This window comes from Biomphalaria glabrata, chromosome 3 (assembly GCF_947242115.1).
Source record: "Biomphalaria glabrata chromosome 3, xgBioGlab47.1, whole genome shotgun sequence".
Lineage (NCBI taxonomy): Eukaryota > Metazoa > Mollusca > Gastropoda > Planorbidae > Biomphalaria > Biomphalaria glabrata.
The window spans coordinates 17450272-17466609 of record NC_074713.1 but is presented as its reverse complement, the minus strand read 5'-3'; the positions used below and the strand labels follow the sequence as shown (position 1 = coordinate 17466609).

The 16338-nt window shown below is 33.6% G+C and overlaps 2 protein-coding genes across 2 annotated transcripts in view; one reads left to right on the top strand and one right to left on the bottom strand.

Annotated features, from left to right (window-relative positions):
- The first annotated feature begins 4413 nt into the window (after positions 1-4413).
- Positions 4414-13002, top strand: LOC106056931 (uncharacterized). Its single transcript, XM_013213864.2, has 5 exons — positions 4414-4690; positions 8357-9543; positions 9931-10147; positions 11057-11189; positions 11311-13002. Exons 2-5 carry the CDS (start codon positions 8382-8384, stop codon positions 11521-11523), a joined length of 1725 nt encoding a protein of 574 aa, XP_013069318.1. The 5' UTR covers positions 4414-4690; positions 8357-8381; the 3' UTR covers positions 11524-13002.
- A 99-nt stretch (positions 13003-13101) lies between these two features.
- The window catches only part of LOC106056933 (dynein axonemal heavy chain 6-like), a 65109-nt gene continuing 61872 nt past the window's right edge, over positions 13102-16338 (bottom strand). Inside the window, exons 88-89 of the mRNA XM_056022876.1 lie at positions 15520-15663; positions 13102-15079 (exon numbers count right to left, since the gene is read on the bottom strand). Of these exons, the coding sequence (XP_055878851.1) occupies positions 14654-15079; positions 15520-15663 (570 nt within the window). The 3' untranslated portion in view covers positions 13102-14653. The remainder of the gene's footprint in view (positions 15080-15519; positions 15664-16338) is intronic.

Below are 16338 nucleotides of genomic sequence, written 5' to 3'. Positions count from 1 at the left end.
CGCCCCAGGGGGCTGTAACATCGCCATTGTGGTTCATTTTGTACACCAATGATTTTCAATCCGATAGTTCTTGTTGCTCCTTCACAAAATTCGCTGATGATGCGGCTCTTCTTGCCCTGCTCTCAGAGAGCTCAGACGTAAATGAGTATTTCAAAGAACTAGAACACATTGAGGAATACTGTAAAGATAATTTTTTATTATTAAATGTAAAAAAAACCAAAGAAATGATAATCGATTTTCGTAGGGACAAGAAGGGAAATGATATTGTTTCTGTAGCTGGAGAGACTATTGAAATTGTGCAAACCTTTAAATACCTTGGTACTATCCTAGACAATAAACTAAATTTTACTGCAAATACTGATTATATCAGCAAAAAAGGGCAGCAAAGATTACGACTACTAAGAAAACTGTCCTCGTTTAATGTTAGCGAAAAGGCCTTGGCTATGTTTTATCACGCTCACATCTGCAATATTTTAAGTTTCAATATCACTGCCTGGTATGGCAATCTGAGCATTAAAAATAGAAATAAACTTAATAGAATCCTAAATGCTGCTGGCAAAATCATTGGCAAAAAACAAACCCCATTTGGGCAGTTGTTTGAGACAAACATCTATAAAAAAGCTAACAAGATCCTCGAAATAAAGAATCACCCTTTGTGTCAGGATTTTGTGATTTTACCATCACAAAAGAGATACAAGACACCGATAGCAAAGACAAACAGACACAAACACTCTTTTGTTCCCCTGGCAATCAAATCATTAAATAAGAACAATCTGGTATAAACTTTGTCACATGTAAATTATGAGTGCGTCTGGTGTGAATGTACACTTTGGTTTCTTATAGTTATAATGTTTTTTGTTTGGTGTAATGCACAAATTGTAAGACAAATTTCCTTACGGATAATAAAGATTATTATTATTATTATTATTATTATTATAATGAGATTGGACCAAAAAGCGCTCTGAGCATGCTATAAAAAGGCTATAATTTATTTATTTATATGCGAGGAGCATTAAGCTAATATAGCACACATACATCTGTAATAGCATTATAGTTGCAATATAATCTTTGTGTAAATTAGAAATCTTGTAGCAGACCTTTTTTTCTTTTCACAAAAGCCGTCATTATAACTATGTTCAATGGCTTGAATTTCGATTATCCAGACTCAAACAATAGGCCTATAAAAATAATCGCGTAATTTAGTTTTGTGTCTATATGGTTGCAAACCCTCAACATTAATGCGTTTAGCAAGCTGGAACATACGGACAATGTGTCCTGGCTTCAATACTGACCCTGAACTCGTCACCGACATGCGACAAACAGCTATCATCGACAGAGAACTCAGCAGACTAAACATTGATGTGGCCTGCCTGCAAGAAACCAGACTGGCAGACAGTGGATCTCTTACAGAAAGCAACTATACATTCTACTGGCAAGGAAAACCAGAACAAAGCCCTAGAATACATGGCGTCGGCTTCGCAATAAGAAACAGTCTCGTCCCCTGCATTGCAATGTTTCCCATTGGCAATGAAAGAGTAGCACACATGAAATTTGCATCACCGCAAGGCAAAGTTAATATAATCTGTGCTTACTCACCAACCCTTGCTGCACCAGAAGAGGACAAAGACAGATTCTTTCAAGCTCTAGAGGACGTAATTAAAAGTATTCCAAAATCCGAGCACCTCTATATAAATGGAGACTTTAATGCCCGTGTTGGTGATGGAAATGATGCATGGCCAAAATGCTTGGGACCTCATGGTGTTGGCAAAATAAATGACAATGGCCAAAGGCTACTTGAGTTCTGTAGCTCTCATGAACTGTGTGTAACAAATACATTCTTCTCTGGCAAGGAACGCCATAAAGTCTCTTGGCAGCACCCACGCTCAAAAAGATGGCACCAGCTTGACCTCTGCATCACCCGAAGGATGGATCTGAAAAGTGTCCTCCACACCCGTTCATACCATAGTGCGGACTGCAACTCAGACCATTCACTAGTGCTAAGCAAAATCAAACTACTTCTCAAGAAGGCTTACACTTCCACTCAACCCAGAACTAGGCGAATTAACGTCAACCATGTAGGTGACCCAGAGAAGTGTGCACTCTTTGGCGAGCTCCTGAACAGTTCAATCCCCTCGTTAAGTGATGAAGAAGACATCTCGATCAGATGGGAGAAATTAAGAGACGTAATCTACAGTTCGGCAATCACCGCCTTTGGGCCTCAAAAACACAAAAATGTAGACTGGTTTGAGGCGAATCTAGCACATATGGAACCTTGCATCGAGAAAAAACGATCTGCACACCTCGCTCACAAGACAAAGCCTAATCCAAAATCTCTGGAGGCCTTCAAAAGTGCTAATAAAGAGGCAAAACAAATGGCTAGAAAATGTGCTAACAACTTCTGGAGGGATATCTGCAACAGAATCCAAGACAGTCTCCACTCAGGAAATAGCAAAGCTCTATTTGATGTCATTAAAGCGGCCCTGGGTCCAGCAGTGTCTAAGCCTGCCCCCCTTCTATCCAAGTCAGGAGAAAAAATTACAGATCAAACCAAGCAGCTAGAACGATGGACAGAACACTACCTCGAAGTCTATGCCACACAGAATACAGTAGACGATGTCGCCCTGGCTTCTCTACCAGATCTTCCAGTACTGGAATGCCTAGATGAGATTCCGAGCCTTAGTGACCTCAAAAAAGCAATTAACTGCTTAAAAAATAGAAAATCTCCTGGGAGTGATGGTATCCCAGTGGAAGTAGTGAAAGTCAACGAATCACTCCTGCTCCCTGAACTCTATATTCTCCTCTGCCGCTGTTGGGAAACAGGTCATGTCCCACAGGACATGCGTGACGCAACTATAGTCACAATATACAAGAACAAAGGGGATCGGAGTGATTGCAACAACTATAGGGGTATCTCTCTCCTCAGTATAGTGGGCAAGATCTTTGCTAGAGTGGCACTATCCAGGCTGCAAGTGATAGCTTCTAGAGTCTACCCAGAGTCTCAGTGTGGATTCAGGAGTGGTAGGTCCACTATAGACATGATATCTTCTCTACGACTACTGCAGGAGAAATTCAGAGAGAGAGACAGACCCCTTTACATTGTTTTTGTCGATCTGACTAAAGCTTTTGACATGGTCAGCAGAAGTGGCCTTTTTAAACTCCTGAGGAAAATAGGTTGCCCTCCCAAACTACTGAAGTTAATTGAATGTTTTCACGAGGAAACTAAATGTACTGTCAAATTCAATGGAGCCCAATCAGCACCTTTTGAGGTTTGCAGTGGTGTCAAGCAGGGATGTGTGCTCGCACCTACTCTGTTTGGCATATTCTTCTCCTGTCTACTGCATTATGCGTACAGCGACATAAACGAAGGTGTGTTTCTCCATACAAGATCTCTGGAAAACTATTTAATGTATCAAGGCTGCGGGCAAAAACCAAGGTTAGGAAGCTACTTGTCAGGGAACTCCTGTATGCTGATGATGCAGCTATTGTGGCTGATTCTGATATTCAGCTACAGTCCATGGTTGACAAACTATCTGCTGCTTGCCAGAAGTTCGGCTTAAACATCAGTCAAAGCAAGACTAAGATACTTGTCCAAAACACAAACACTGCACCTCAAGTAAGCATTAATGGCCAACCACTAGAAATTGTTGATCACTTTTGTTACCTTGGCTCCATCATATCCAACAACACTCTACTGGATAAAGACATAAACAACAGGATAGCCAAGGCAATGGCCACCATGTCACGGTTGCAGAAAAGAGTCTGGGACAACATATTGCTGACTAGCAGTACTAAAGCCCTAGTCTACCGGACCTGTGTGTTGAGCACCTTGCTGTACGGAAGTGAAACATGGTCAACCTACTCATGGCAGGAAAAAAAGCTGAATGTCTTCCACCTCCGATGCCTAAGGCGGATCTTTAAAATAAGGTGGCAAGATAAGATAACAAATGAGGAAGTGCTACATAGAGCAGGATGCCAGGATATCCGCTCTGTTATCAGCAGCAGACGCCTTGGCTGGCTTGGCCACGTTCGTAGAATGCCAGTAGGTCGACTTCCACAGGACATCCTGTATGGCGATCTAATTGAAGGCAGGAGAGCCGCTGGTCGCCCACTTTTACGTTATACGGATGTATGCAAACGCGACATGAAGCTCTTCAAAATCGACACTGGCAACTGGGAAGAGGTGGCACTGGACAGATCCACATGGAGAGAGAGCATAAAGGAAGGGTCACAGATTGCAGATGTCATACACAACAGAAGCAGAAAGAAGGGTGAAAATGCAATGGCGCCTGGTGATTTTATATGCCCAACCTGTGATCGCAGCTGTGTATCAAGGATTGGCCTCTTTAGTCACACAAGAAGTTGCAAAGGGAAAAGATCGTCTCACGAGACGTAAAATGCCACAGGAGGGCGCGCCCCATAGCTTTAGAAACGCTATTTGGTTCATATAGTTCCACGGTTGGTTTACTAAGATCGCTTTAGTCCATATGACGTTATGTCTTTATTTATTAATGGGTATTTTTGAGTGTCTTAATGCATACATTCTAGGTTCAGTGAGAATCAGTGTAGGCCTATGTTGTTTTTTTAAATCTGTATATAGGGTCTAGAGTCTAGAATAGATCTAGGTAGAGGTATCTCGAATCATGCCGAATGCAAACAGAATGTGATTATCGTGTTATTTTAGTGTAAACCGGTAAAATAATATTTTAATTTAGAATCATAAAATAATTTAATGTAATCTAGATAGTAGATTTAATTACCATTTAATCTCTTCTACTTTCTACGCCAAGAGACTTTATATAGCTATATTGCTATATAAATATAATATAATAATATAATATATACTATACTATAGTACTTACTTTACTTAGATCTAGTAGTATATATTATATATATATTTATATAATATAATATATATATATATATATATATATATATATATATATATATATATAGTTATTATAGTAGATTCTTATATTAGGCACACCGTATTCGGGAACTAGATCTAGGTCAAATTTTTATTTTATTTTTTTATTTGGTGACGGTTTAACTACTTTAACTTACAAAAAAACTGAAAGCAGATTCTTATTCTGCAACTAAAGGACAATAAAAATAGCTGTGTTCCTTTGTATTACCACCCATAGTCCAGATTTTATCTTAAAATAAATTGGGTCACTTCATGCTCCTATTTTGAATGCAGTTTTTGGGCTTTCTCCTTCAGTTGAACACTGAGCACCGTTGTTGAACACCACTATGAGTGACTATGTAATTGCTAATAAATTATATCTGTGTTACTTAAAAATTATTTAGATTGTAGTAAAAGAAGTAGATTCACTTTTGCAATATGTATTTATAGTCTATTTCCTCATATACTCTCTCTCTCCCTCTCTCTCTCTTTATATATATATATATATAGGGACCTATATATATATATATATATATATATATATATATATATATATATATATATATATATATATATATATATATATATATATATATATATATCGTATAGTTTATTTATTTAAATACCTATATAATCTTCTATGTGTAGAAACAGACAGAAATAAATTTATATAGATTATAGAGCTATAAATTAATTATATTTTAATTTAATAAACATGATATTTTCTACTAGGCTACTTGTATTTTCTCTCTGTCTTTCTTTTAATTCCCATCCAAGGACCCTCTTCTTGTTTTTATAATTTGAATGTTCATTTTGTGACACCTTAACATCCCCTCCCTCCCATAGATGCTTATTCTTTTCATGACTCTCTTCCCCTTCCCTCCACTGCCTGTTGGATAGTTTGTGACACTACACGCTGAGTGTATTCCTCTCCTCACCGCCAGCTTATCTGGCGTGATCACCTGCAGTGAGCATGGTCTCTGGCTTCAAATTAGCAGCCTGCACTTTTTTTTTCATTCATAAGTTATATATTATATTCTAGATATCTCGATCTAGTTCATGTTTATTCATTGAAAAAAATCATAGATTTATTAATCCCAAAAATATTTCTTATTACAATTTTGCTGTGTTCAAAAAGGAGAATGAGCTGAATTCATTATTATTTATTTGGACACCCCCTTTTTAAATTTTATTTAACAGCTAACTGTATAAATGTGATTGGAATGTCTTTCTAAAGATGTTTGGAAGCTTATTTTGATATGCCCATCAGCCTACGATCAAACAGGCTCATAATATAGCCTTCATCCCTTATATGGGTATGAATTGCTGGGGGAGGTTAAAACAACAGCTTTACATACATGGTTACCGAGAATCTAAATAACTGCCATCTGCTTTGGAAAAACAGAACAAAATTACTGTGTAACTTATCTAAAATTGGACATGCGCAGTCCTGAAACGTCGTTTTTAGCTCCAAACATAAAAACAAATTAATTACAAACAAAAAAAGCGACCAGTTCAAGAAAGGAGAATTCGATGGAGTATTCAAAATATAAGAACCTCTATCTAGTATCTACTATAACTATGAATAATGATCTTCATACTTCATCCTAATAAAAAAAGTTAATTGTTTTGCCACTGAGTGTTAGTGTAACTCACTGACTAGTGTTAGTCAACTGATACTGATTATTTACTGATACTTATTTTGATATTTAATTTAATTTGAAACTACTTTAACTAGCGTGCTGTATAATGTGCTTGTCCATTTTCCAATGATTCTGACCCAATTTCCTTCCATTCACTATCATTTAGTTGTCTTTTTATGTAAGAAAAAAGAATTTCAAATGTCTAAGTCAGGTTGTTGTTTTTTCCTGTTTAATGTTACCAGGATGACTTTTACCTCTTCCTAGTCCTAGGGTTAAGACTATATTTTTTGGTTGGCTAAGTCTATGCTAATGAGCCCGGCAATATTTATTCTGTTTTTGGAGCTGATTTATTTGATTCATAAGTTATTTTAATTTAAGTTGTTTGATTCCATAAAAAAAAAAAATTAATAGGGTGTTTGTATTAAATTACAATTTTCTTACCAAAATTTATTTGAAACAGCCAGTTTTGGAAATCAGTGTTAATATGATATTATATTATATTAGTTTTTTTGTTTTTTGTTTTTTTGTAGATAATAAATGGGCAAAAGTTTGGAGTGAGTTTGATATATTGAATGAAGTTAAATGCCTAGATCTGGACCTACTAGATAGATCTAGATTTATATAGAGAGAATATAGAGGATTCAGCTATTTAGGCAAGAATGGCCATCCTAGCCTGTACTATACTACAAAAGATCATCTGTATTAGAAATTTATTAAATGAATAAACAAAAAACACAAACATTCAACACACATCTAATCATGCAAACATAAAATAAGTCTAAAAGTCGGTGTAGAAGTCACTATCCCAGTGCCCTATTTTTGGTAGAATAAGTGTGTTTATATTTTTATTTTTTTGTGTTCATATTTATGCATAATTTGAAAACATCTTAATGATTTCATGTGAGGTCTACTAAACTAGATCTAGTCATTAAATGATTATCATTTATTAAACTAGTAATTGATTATTCAGATCTCTAGAATTACGTCTAGACTCTTAAATTATAAATTTAGATTGATAGACTCTACTCTCTAGATTGAGTCTAGATCTATGTAGCCAATGTAGGCATGTAGTTAAAACTTATTCAGAGTAGCCATCTGCTAGTGAGTGTATTGATGATAATTGATTGAAATTTAATCATTAATGAATGGCGGCGTTGTGACTGTCATGTGGTATGTGCTCTGGACTGTTGTTCAATTGTCTCAATGGTCCTGGGTTCAAACCCTGCTTGCTGCCATCCTCAGTCGTCCTTCTGGATGTTTAGGCTACGATGTAATTATCTTCAAATCTGAAGGAACTCCCAAAACAGTAATTAATGTAATGGTAATTACTTAATGGTACTGGTACAGCTTAATACACAAGTATAGTAATTAAAACAAAACTAAAGCTTACGACATTCCTTCAGAAATGAAGATGATTAGAATCTATGTCCAGGGGGTGGAAGCTGAAGGGTTTGAACTATCATGATGACAGTCCAAAGCTCATATCATATGACCAGTCAGCCATCCTTTGAACTTTTATTTGAATCAACATCTTGTTCCATGCTCTCCTAAATTAAATGTAGCAGACTTTTGCATGTTCTTATCTTCAAAAGCATCTTTTAAAATGCCTAGATAAATCATAGCAAGTTTGACCACTAAAACTAATGTGGTTTCCTTTTAATTGAGTTTTGTGACTTTGTCTCAAATTTCTGAAAATCCTTTTTTTTTTTTTTTTTAAAGGCTGCTTTACATAACTATATTAAAATAAAAATTAAAAACTTAAATTAAATTGACAAAGAAGATTTAACTAGTTTCAAAAATTTTCTCACAGGCAAAATTAATTCATCAATAAAGAGATGGCACTATGTCAATGTTTTGAAGTCTCTTTTAAGTGTACACTGATAATATCTAGAACAGCAATAAAAAGTACAACTAGAAAATATTCGCTGACACGAAAAGTACAGAAAAAACAGTATGCTTTTAACCTTAATGATCTGATCCAATGGAAAAAAGAAACTCAACTTGCTTTTGGTGCTGAAAGGAAAATGACTAAAACTGGTAAAATGAGGAAGAGTAAAAAAAGTGGCTTACTGAATGAACGCTTGTCTGTATTAAGTGATTGCTCATCCCCTAATGCAATTATAATTCCAAGCAAAGAGGAATTAGATTTGAAAGTTCCCCCACAAATAGATTCATCTGATTTTCCTACACCTGAATCAGCTTATAATGTTGACAGCCCTGCACCACAGTTAATGCCCACATTTCAGGATGATGGAAATCAGCATGCTAAACATGTACTAGATGGACATAAGTGGATGGCACACACAAATATGCCTATCAGCTTGAATAGTAAAGTACAAAGTTCAGCCACTAATCAGCCACTTTCTCCCTTGCCTGTGTCAGCTTCTACAGCTTTAAGACAAAATGACCATGAGATCAAATGTGAGGATGAGGTTACTCAAAGCTTGGCAAAACTAATTTCAGATAGAAAGAAACAAAGCCAACTTCTTGGATTAACAAAACCTGATTTGGCAGTAAATAACAAATTTTTTTTAACTAAGAATAGATTAAAATATAATAATCAGGACAAAAGTTTCTTTACAAATAAAGCATCTAATGCAGAAGAAGATTTATCAGAGATATTTATTCCAAAATTAGCACCCATCCCACAGCCTAAGTCTTCTATCAGTAATATCTCTGAAGTATATGCTATAAAGCCAGAGCCATCAGTGTTGGATGCCACATCATCTCTTCCTATTGAACCACCTGACTCCTACAATGTGATTTCTGAAGTGCCTTTGTTTCCAAGGGAGAGTACAACTTGGTCACAGTCTGCTAAACTGGACCAGTTAAAGGCCTTTCACAATGATATAAAGGCTTTAGGGTTTCGAACAGTACCATCTGTCAAAAGTATTTTAAACAAGTCAATGCCAAGTATAAATCGTTATTTCCTTGAGAGATGGCGTGAGAAGATGATTAAAGAACTAGGAGAAGAAGGATTTCAGCAACACCAAGAAGGTGAGTTGTTAAAAATCTAATTATTCATCCATTTAAAAAATAACAATTGTTCACTAGACGATGAAGAACACCACACAATTATTGCAAGCAAATAAAGAGACCTAGCAGCCAAAGGGGCACAGGATGCTAATGCTACTTGTTTTTGTGGTCAACTTTTATAAAGTGTGCCTGTCAGGTTTCTTGCACAATAAATTTAAAGCAAATTGAAATGTATTTATTAAACATTAAAATTATATTTCTATTATTGCAAAATGTGATTTTAAAATGATTTGTTTTTCTAAAATATTAAATATTTTTTTTATTAATGTGTAGTGTTCAAAATAATTTGTTGAAGAATCATTGGCAGAGAGTGAATTATAAGTTATGAATTTTTTTGTCTAACACCAGCCACTATAAAAAGGGGCCTCAATTTACATGCCAACATACAGGATTATCTAAGTGGCAAGCCTTTGAGTGAAATACAAATCATGCCAGATAATCAAGGTCACTGGGCCAGTTTACAGTCAACTTTTAAAACCATGTCAAATATTACAGCTCTTGAAGTGGGAGTATTTCATCCTTTATTATTGTACAGAGGAGTTTTTGACTGTGTTGCCAAATACAAGTAAGTAAATATTTACAATGCTTATATGATGCACTTTTTTTTTTTCAATAAACATTGACACATATTGCATGTAGGGGTGCACATACCATATGGGCACTTGGGTACATGCCTAATGGGCCACTACCCATGTGGATCAACATCGGAAGGTGCACTCAGAATTGCAGTAAGACCTGTAATACACTAAAAGGTGCTATTATATTCTCTTATAAAAAGGTCCCACTGAATGTCACAACTGGCCCTCGCTTTACTATTTACAAAAGATCTTTTACAGACCTAACTATGTAATATTAGCCTAACATATTTTTCATGATAATGTAATTGACTTGATCCATTACCATTTTTTCTGGTGGGCTTCAGTCCTGTATGCATTGACCTACTAAGTGATTAACAAACAACAGAGCCTTATACTTCATAAAGTAACATAGAATTCGCACTGTTCGAACATATTAGGTCATAATAAAATAATTTAAAATGATAAATGTTGCATATGGTAATGCCAGGGCCAATTTGGACACCCAGTCTGCCCCTGATCCCATAATGAAGTCAAACCGTAAAAGACACCTATTTAAATAGTTTTTGAAAATTAGTTTTCTATCAATTATTCTACTGCTTATAAATTTGATACATACAATCCATACAGAAAAAAACTAAAAATCCATCTAATTGCTGTGCATGGAAGGAGTTTCCTCATAGTGACAGGTTATGGATTTATTAGAAAGTTGCAGTTGTTGGATTTTTCTATTTCATTGTGACCACTTTGAAGTTTTATTAATTATTTTTTTATGTTCCTTATTAATCTTAATTTATATTCTACTTGTTTTCTATAACGTTACTTACTAAACTTACCAGCAAAAATCTTAGAATTATATTCTCATTAAATCTATTTTAAAAAATCATTTGTACCCCTAGAGATTTTCTTTGTGTGATTGATTGGAAAGTTTCAAAGAAACCCAGACCTACTATTAAAGACACATACGATGACCCACTGCAGATTGTGGCATACATTGGTGCCATCAATGCTAATGATGAGTATGTTCGAAAGGTAAGATCATGATAGATTTGTTTTAAGTCTTGTTCGCAAAGAAGTTTTTATTATTTGAATCATTTAGTTTCAATTGTTTGAAAGGAAGTTAGTTATGTTCTTCTTGCTCTGATCAATTCAGTTTGGACAAATCAACCATGGAATGATTGTGATAGCATATCCTGATGGACAGCCATCTCATGTTCACATTATGGACAAGGCAACAAATAAAGATTATTGGAGAACATGGACTGATCGCCTGTATGACTTCTACCAGTTGACCTACACTGAAAAGTTTGGCCAAAAGATAGACAAAGCCACCAATAATGAACTGTCTCAAAAGTCAGCGTCATGAAATCTATGTTTGTGAAGTTATTAAGATGTTGAATAGGCTTGTACATTATACTTGTATATTATGTACATTTAAATACTTGTTAAAACAAACAAGTACTGTGTGACATGGACTAAATCCTGTTGCTCTCAATATGATCAGGCAGATTCTTAGTTCCTTAGTAAGCATAACATTGTTAATGTATAAGCACAGATGTCCACAATTATTATTTTTTTTACTTTATCAAGTAGATTATCTCTTCAACATAAAAAAAAATAAAATAATGAGACGAAGAAGAAAAAAAAAATAATTAGAATTGAAAAAAATGAATGTTTTAAAAATATACTAGAATTAATAGTTCTGGCTTTAAGAAAAAAACAGGTGTTTTTTTTCTATATGCTTAAAATAATATCTATGTGTTATTAAAGAGAGTTCATTCTCAAAATCAGAATCAGAGGATAGATTGCTGAAAAAAGCAACTCGATGATATATTCAGTTTTTTGGAGTTTTTTTTTTTTAGATTTGCAATGACTAAAATTTAGGAAAGGTAATTATGTTAAATCATCATTTGAAGGACCTATACCTGTGTGTGCAATGAATTCTTAATGTCTTTTTGAATAATATTTCTTAATTGAAATTGACTTTTTATAGGCATCACAAACATTGTACAATCTGCCAGTTAAACATAAAATGAAGAAATAATTTTGGCCTGTTCATACTTGACCATGGCATTTCTCTCTGCATTTATTTTACCTAATAGAGCATTTGAAAATGGCATTAATAACATTTTACTCTATATGCTGCTCGTGTACACTAGTTAATTAAAAGTGAAGTGTACATTATATCACATCATTAATTTTTTAGGACAGTTTAAAGGCATTACAAATTGTTTTTAATGGCTGGGTATATATGCTATATATATTTTGAACTCAATATTTTAGTAAAATGTTGATTAGAATCTGTATGATATTGTTTTTGTTTGTAATTTTTTTTTTTTTAATTTATTTTATAAACTTGGTATAATATGTCAACTTTACTATTATCGAATGATGTAATCCTAAAATGTCTTTTTTTAATAGTGCATTTATGTGCATTTCAAACATTGGTGTGACATCTAATTTAAAAGATACTTATCTCTTGTGTAAGCTAGCTTGTTTTATTATGGAGACCTTTGCCCATTTTAGTCATGAGTAGATATTGACTTTTTATAGAAGTTTTTGTGCATTTCAAATAGTCATGAGTAGATATAATTTATTTTTGTAATTAATCCTATAATGAAAAGTTTTGTGTACGTCAAACAGCAACGCTGTCATTGTTTATGCATTTCAAACTTGTATAAATATTGCCAAGAATCACAATATTTTAGACAAGGGCATTTGATTTTATGTTAAATGTAACTGATTTGGTTACAATGTTTATAAATATATTTTGTTTTTCTTTACTTCAATACATTGAAATTAGTGGAGAATTGTTATTGGAAAATAAAAATAAGTTTAAAATGTTCTCATTTCTTGATATTGGAGTCAAATATTCTGTCAGTGAATGATACCTTGGGGTGAACTATTTTGTTTGCTACCAAAAAGAAACAAACAAATATTAAAGTGACTTTAAATTGATTTTTAATTTCAACATTGGAAAGAAAGGCCAGAAATCTATTCATTGTTGCAACACATAATATTTTGTGACATGAAAATCTTTAAAAAACTTTTATTTTTGCATTGTGCAAACCAAAAATGCACCCCATGCAATTATAGTTTGTTACTTTTGACAAACTTGTTTATCTTACAAAGTGTTTGTGTGTGTCTTGCTATACAGTTTATAATTATGAAACTTTCAGTCAAAATAAAACAACATTCACTCTAATTATTATTATTATTATACACTAGGAAGTGAAGATTTAGAAAGACTCCATTATTGCTTTTATCCAATACTAATGCAAATGTAGGGCTTGGCTTCTAAACCTGGGGATCTTGGTGAAAACTGGGGTTTTGAAATTCAGGAATTTTAGGGTGCCCATGAGTCCACCCAACTCTAATAGGTACCTGACTTTAGTTGGGGAAAGTAAAGGCGGTTGGTCATTGTGCTGGCCACATGACAATCTGCTCATTAACCATTGGCCACAGAAACAGATGCACAGAAACAGATGACCTTAACATCATCTGCTTCCATAGACTGCAAGGTCTAATAGGGAAACTTTAATGCAGATGTGCATTTATGTAATGTATAAAATATTCCAATATGTACATAATCCCAAACAGGTGTTCATTGCTAGACAAAGTGAATTATTAAACACTCAAAAATGAATTGACTGAGAATCAAATGTTATTAATATATGACTAACTATAGACCTACAGAATATTTTCTGTTTCAAATGTAGAAATAGTTGTAATCACAGCACGAATATAATTATCACAATTATAATTATATCACAGCTTGAAATAGAAATAAAATACAAGTAATAGCAGCATGATTATATATTTCAAGGTTGAGATTACTAATGAAGTGATGCTAAATATATTAGTTGAGATTACCATCATCTGTATTTATTAGGGTGTTTTTGTGCTTAACAATTTGAACTTGTCAATATCAAAAAAGTAAATTATAGATATTTATTAATACTAATAGATATTTGGTGACATCAAATTTGTCTTATTTCATGGAAAAAGACATAAGAACGAATTCAATCAACACTTACCTAAAAGTAAATTGGTTCACAGATGTTTGAATTCCAATCTAATGATGAAATATCTACCCATACATAGATATACATTTGTATAAGTAGAGATGATATCTTCAAGTTTTTATGTAGGCAATAAAATATATATAGGGCTATATAAAATCAAGAACATTTTTTTATTGCCTTCATAAATACTTGAATACTCTCTCTCTATATATATATATTTATATATATATATAACAATATTTAATGAATCTAGATGTTATAATTGTAGTAAGAAAAAATATTTAGATCACCCATGATTCTACAGTTGCTAAAATGTGCTGAGCAACTTTAGGCAAGTTTAGAAGGCTTCAAAGATATTTTACAATATATATATATAATATTTGAAAATGATATAAATATTAAATGGCAACTTACAAAGCAGTTATACCACTGACAAAAATTGTAGATTTCATGTTGTGCAAAAAAATAAAATTAGTCATCTAGCTGACAAAGTATGGCCACTCCACGGAGGGTCCAAAAATCAGAAGACTGTTCTGACGGCAGTGTGATAGAGGTAACAAAGTTAGTGGAGTGTCCTGTGGAAGACAGTGTGCCAGCTCTTGCTGAAGTCCTGTAGAGTGGACACTCATAGCTAAATTGTGAGGACTGTATTTCTGGAGCTGGAGTGGGTGGACTTTGATCTGTTTTTTCCACTAAATTTAGTGACTTAATCACTTCCGCTTCTAGAATCAAACTGGATGACCTGGCCGCTTCTTGACCTGAATTAGATGACCTGATCACTTCTGTGTCTTGACCTGTATTGGATGATGTGTTCACTTCTGCATCTAAATTGGGGGACTTGGTTACTTCTGTGTCATAGACCAAACTGGGTGACACTGTAACTTCTGTATTCTGTAGCTATCAATGACAAATTTTGTAACTATTCAAAATTTATATAAAATATCCTTAATTCATTTAAAATGGCTAAAAGTCCACAGTTTCTAATTTTTTTTAAAGGCATTTCTCTTCACACCTTTAACTCACAAGAAATGTAAGCAACTGATTACAGAACAGAATTAGTTCATAATGATGCTAAATAATTAATATTTTACAAACATAATACATTTTCACCAAACAACTCTTAAAATGCAAAGAAGAAAAAAGCTTAAAGGCAAAAGACTACTTTTTAACCAAAATAAATCTCAGAGAATCAGAATAGGGAAATAACTATGAATTTACCTGGTTAAGACCAAACAATTACTGTCATTTGAGGCTTGTCTGAATCTTAGTTTGTTCTTTTTATATAGAGCTAAGTGAAATAAATCAATTGAGATGCTAGCATATGCAAATATACTCACCTCTTTTGGTTCAAAGTGTATAAGTGGTAATGGAAAAAATCTTGTATTGGAGTTACAGTCTTGAAGAGTGTGGCTTTTTGTATCCCAACGAGCCCCATCCAAAAACAGACCTGATATTAATACACCATTTTCTGGAGGGCTCATCTGATTTCCAGGCAGGGAATAGAAAATCATACATATTTAAACTCATGAGTTAAAAGCTGGACAGCAGTAAGATTTAAATAAGATTCATAAAAATACAATTACATTCACTTTTTAAACGTTTCTGTGGTGTTTATAATTCTTCATGAATGATGATCTGATGTATGAAGATTTTGTGATCTGGATAGATTAATATGTACGATTATTTTAAGTACTGTTGACACCGTCATGGTAATGTCAATATGTTCACCATTAATTTATTGGTAATGTCATTGTGTGCACAAAGTATCTATTCATAATTGAATGAAATGCAAGTTTGCAGGTTCATAATAAAAATACTGGAACACAGACAATAAAGATAACTTGAACTTTAATGAGTTTAAATACAGTATGTGATATGAGCAAGCATTGTCTAAAATTATCACTGCACAAGAACCACACTTATAAAATTACTTCTTAAAATATAAAATTCTAGACTGCTATATTTTAGTTTTGGAATTTTCATTTTTACTCACTGACATGACAATTGGGATTATGTTTTGTTTACATCAGCATCAATAAACAGAGGCAAAAATGTATTAGGGTTAAAAACAAAAACATTTCAATATTTAAACTCTTTTTTTTTCCCCACTGAATCTTTAATCTTTAAAAATACATCTGAGTTCATGCAAAATATAT

Excerpts from the sequence above, each read along its gene's own strand:
- LOC106056931 (XM_013213864.2), top strand. The coding sequence starts at position 8,382 with ATGGCACTATGTCAATGTTTTGAAGTCTCTTTTAAGTGTACACTGATA. Across the intron at positions 9,544-9,930 it reads ATTTCAGCAACACCAAGAAG|CCACTATAAAAAGGGGCCTC; the intron begins GTGAGTTGTTAA and ends GTCTAACACCAG. Across the intron at positions 10,148-11,056 it reads GACTGTGTTGCCAAATACAA|AGATTTTCTTTGTGTGATTG; the intron begins GTAAGTAAATAT and ends TTGTACCCCTAG.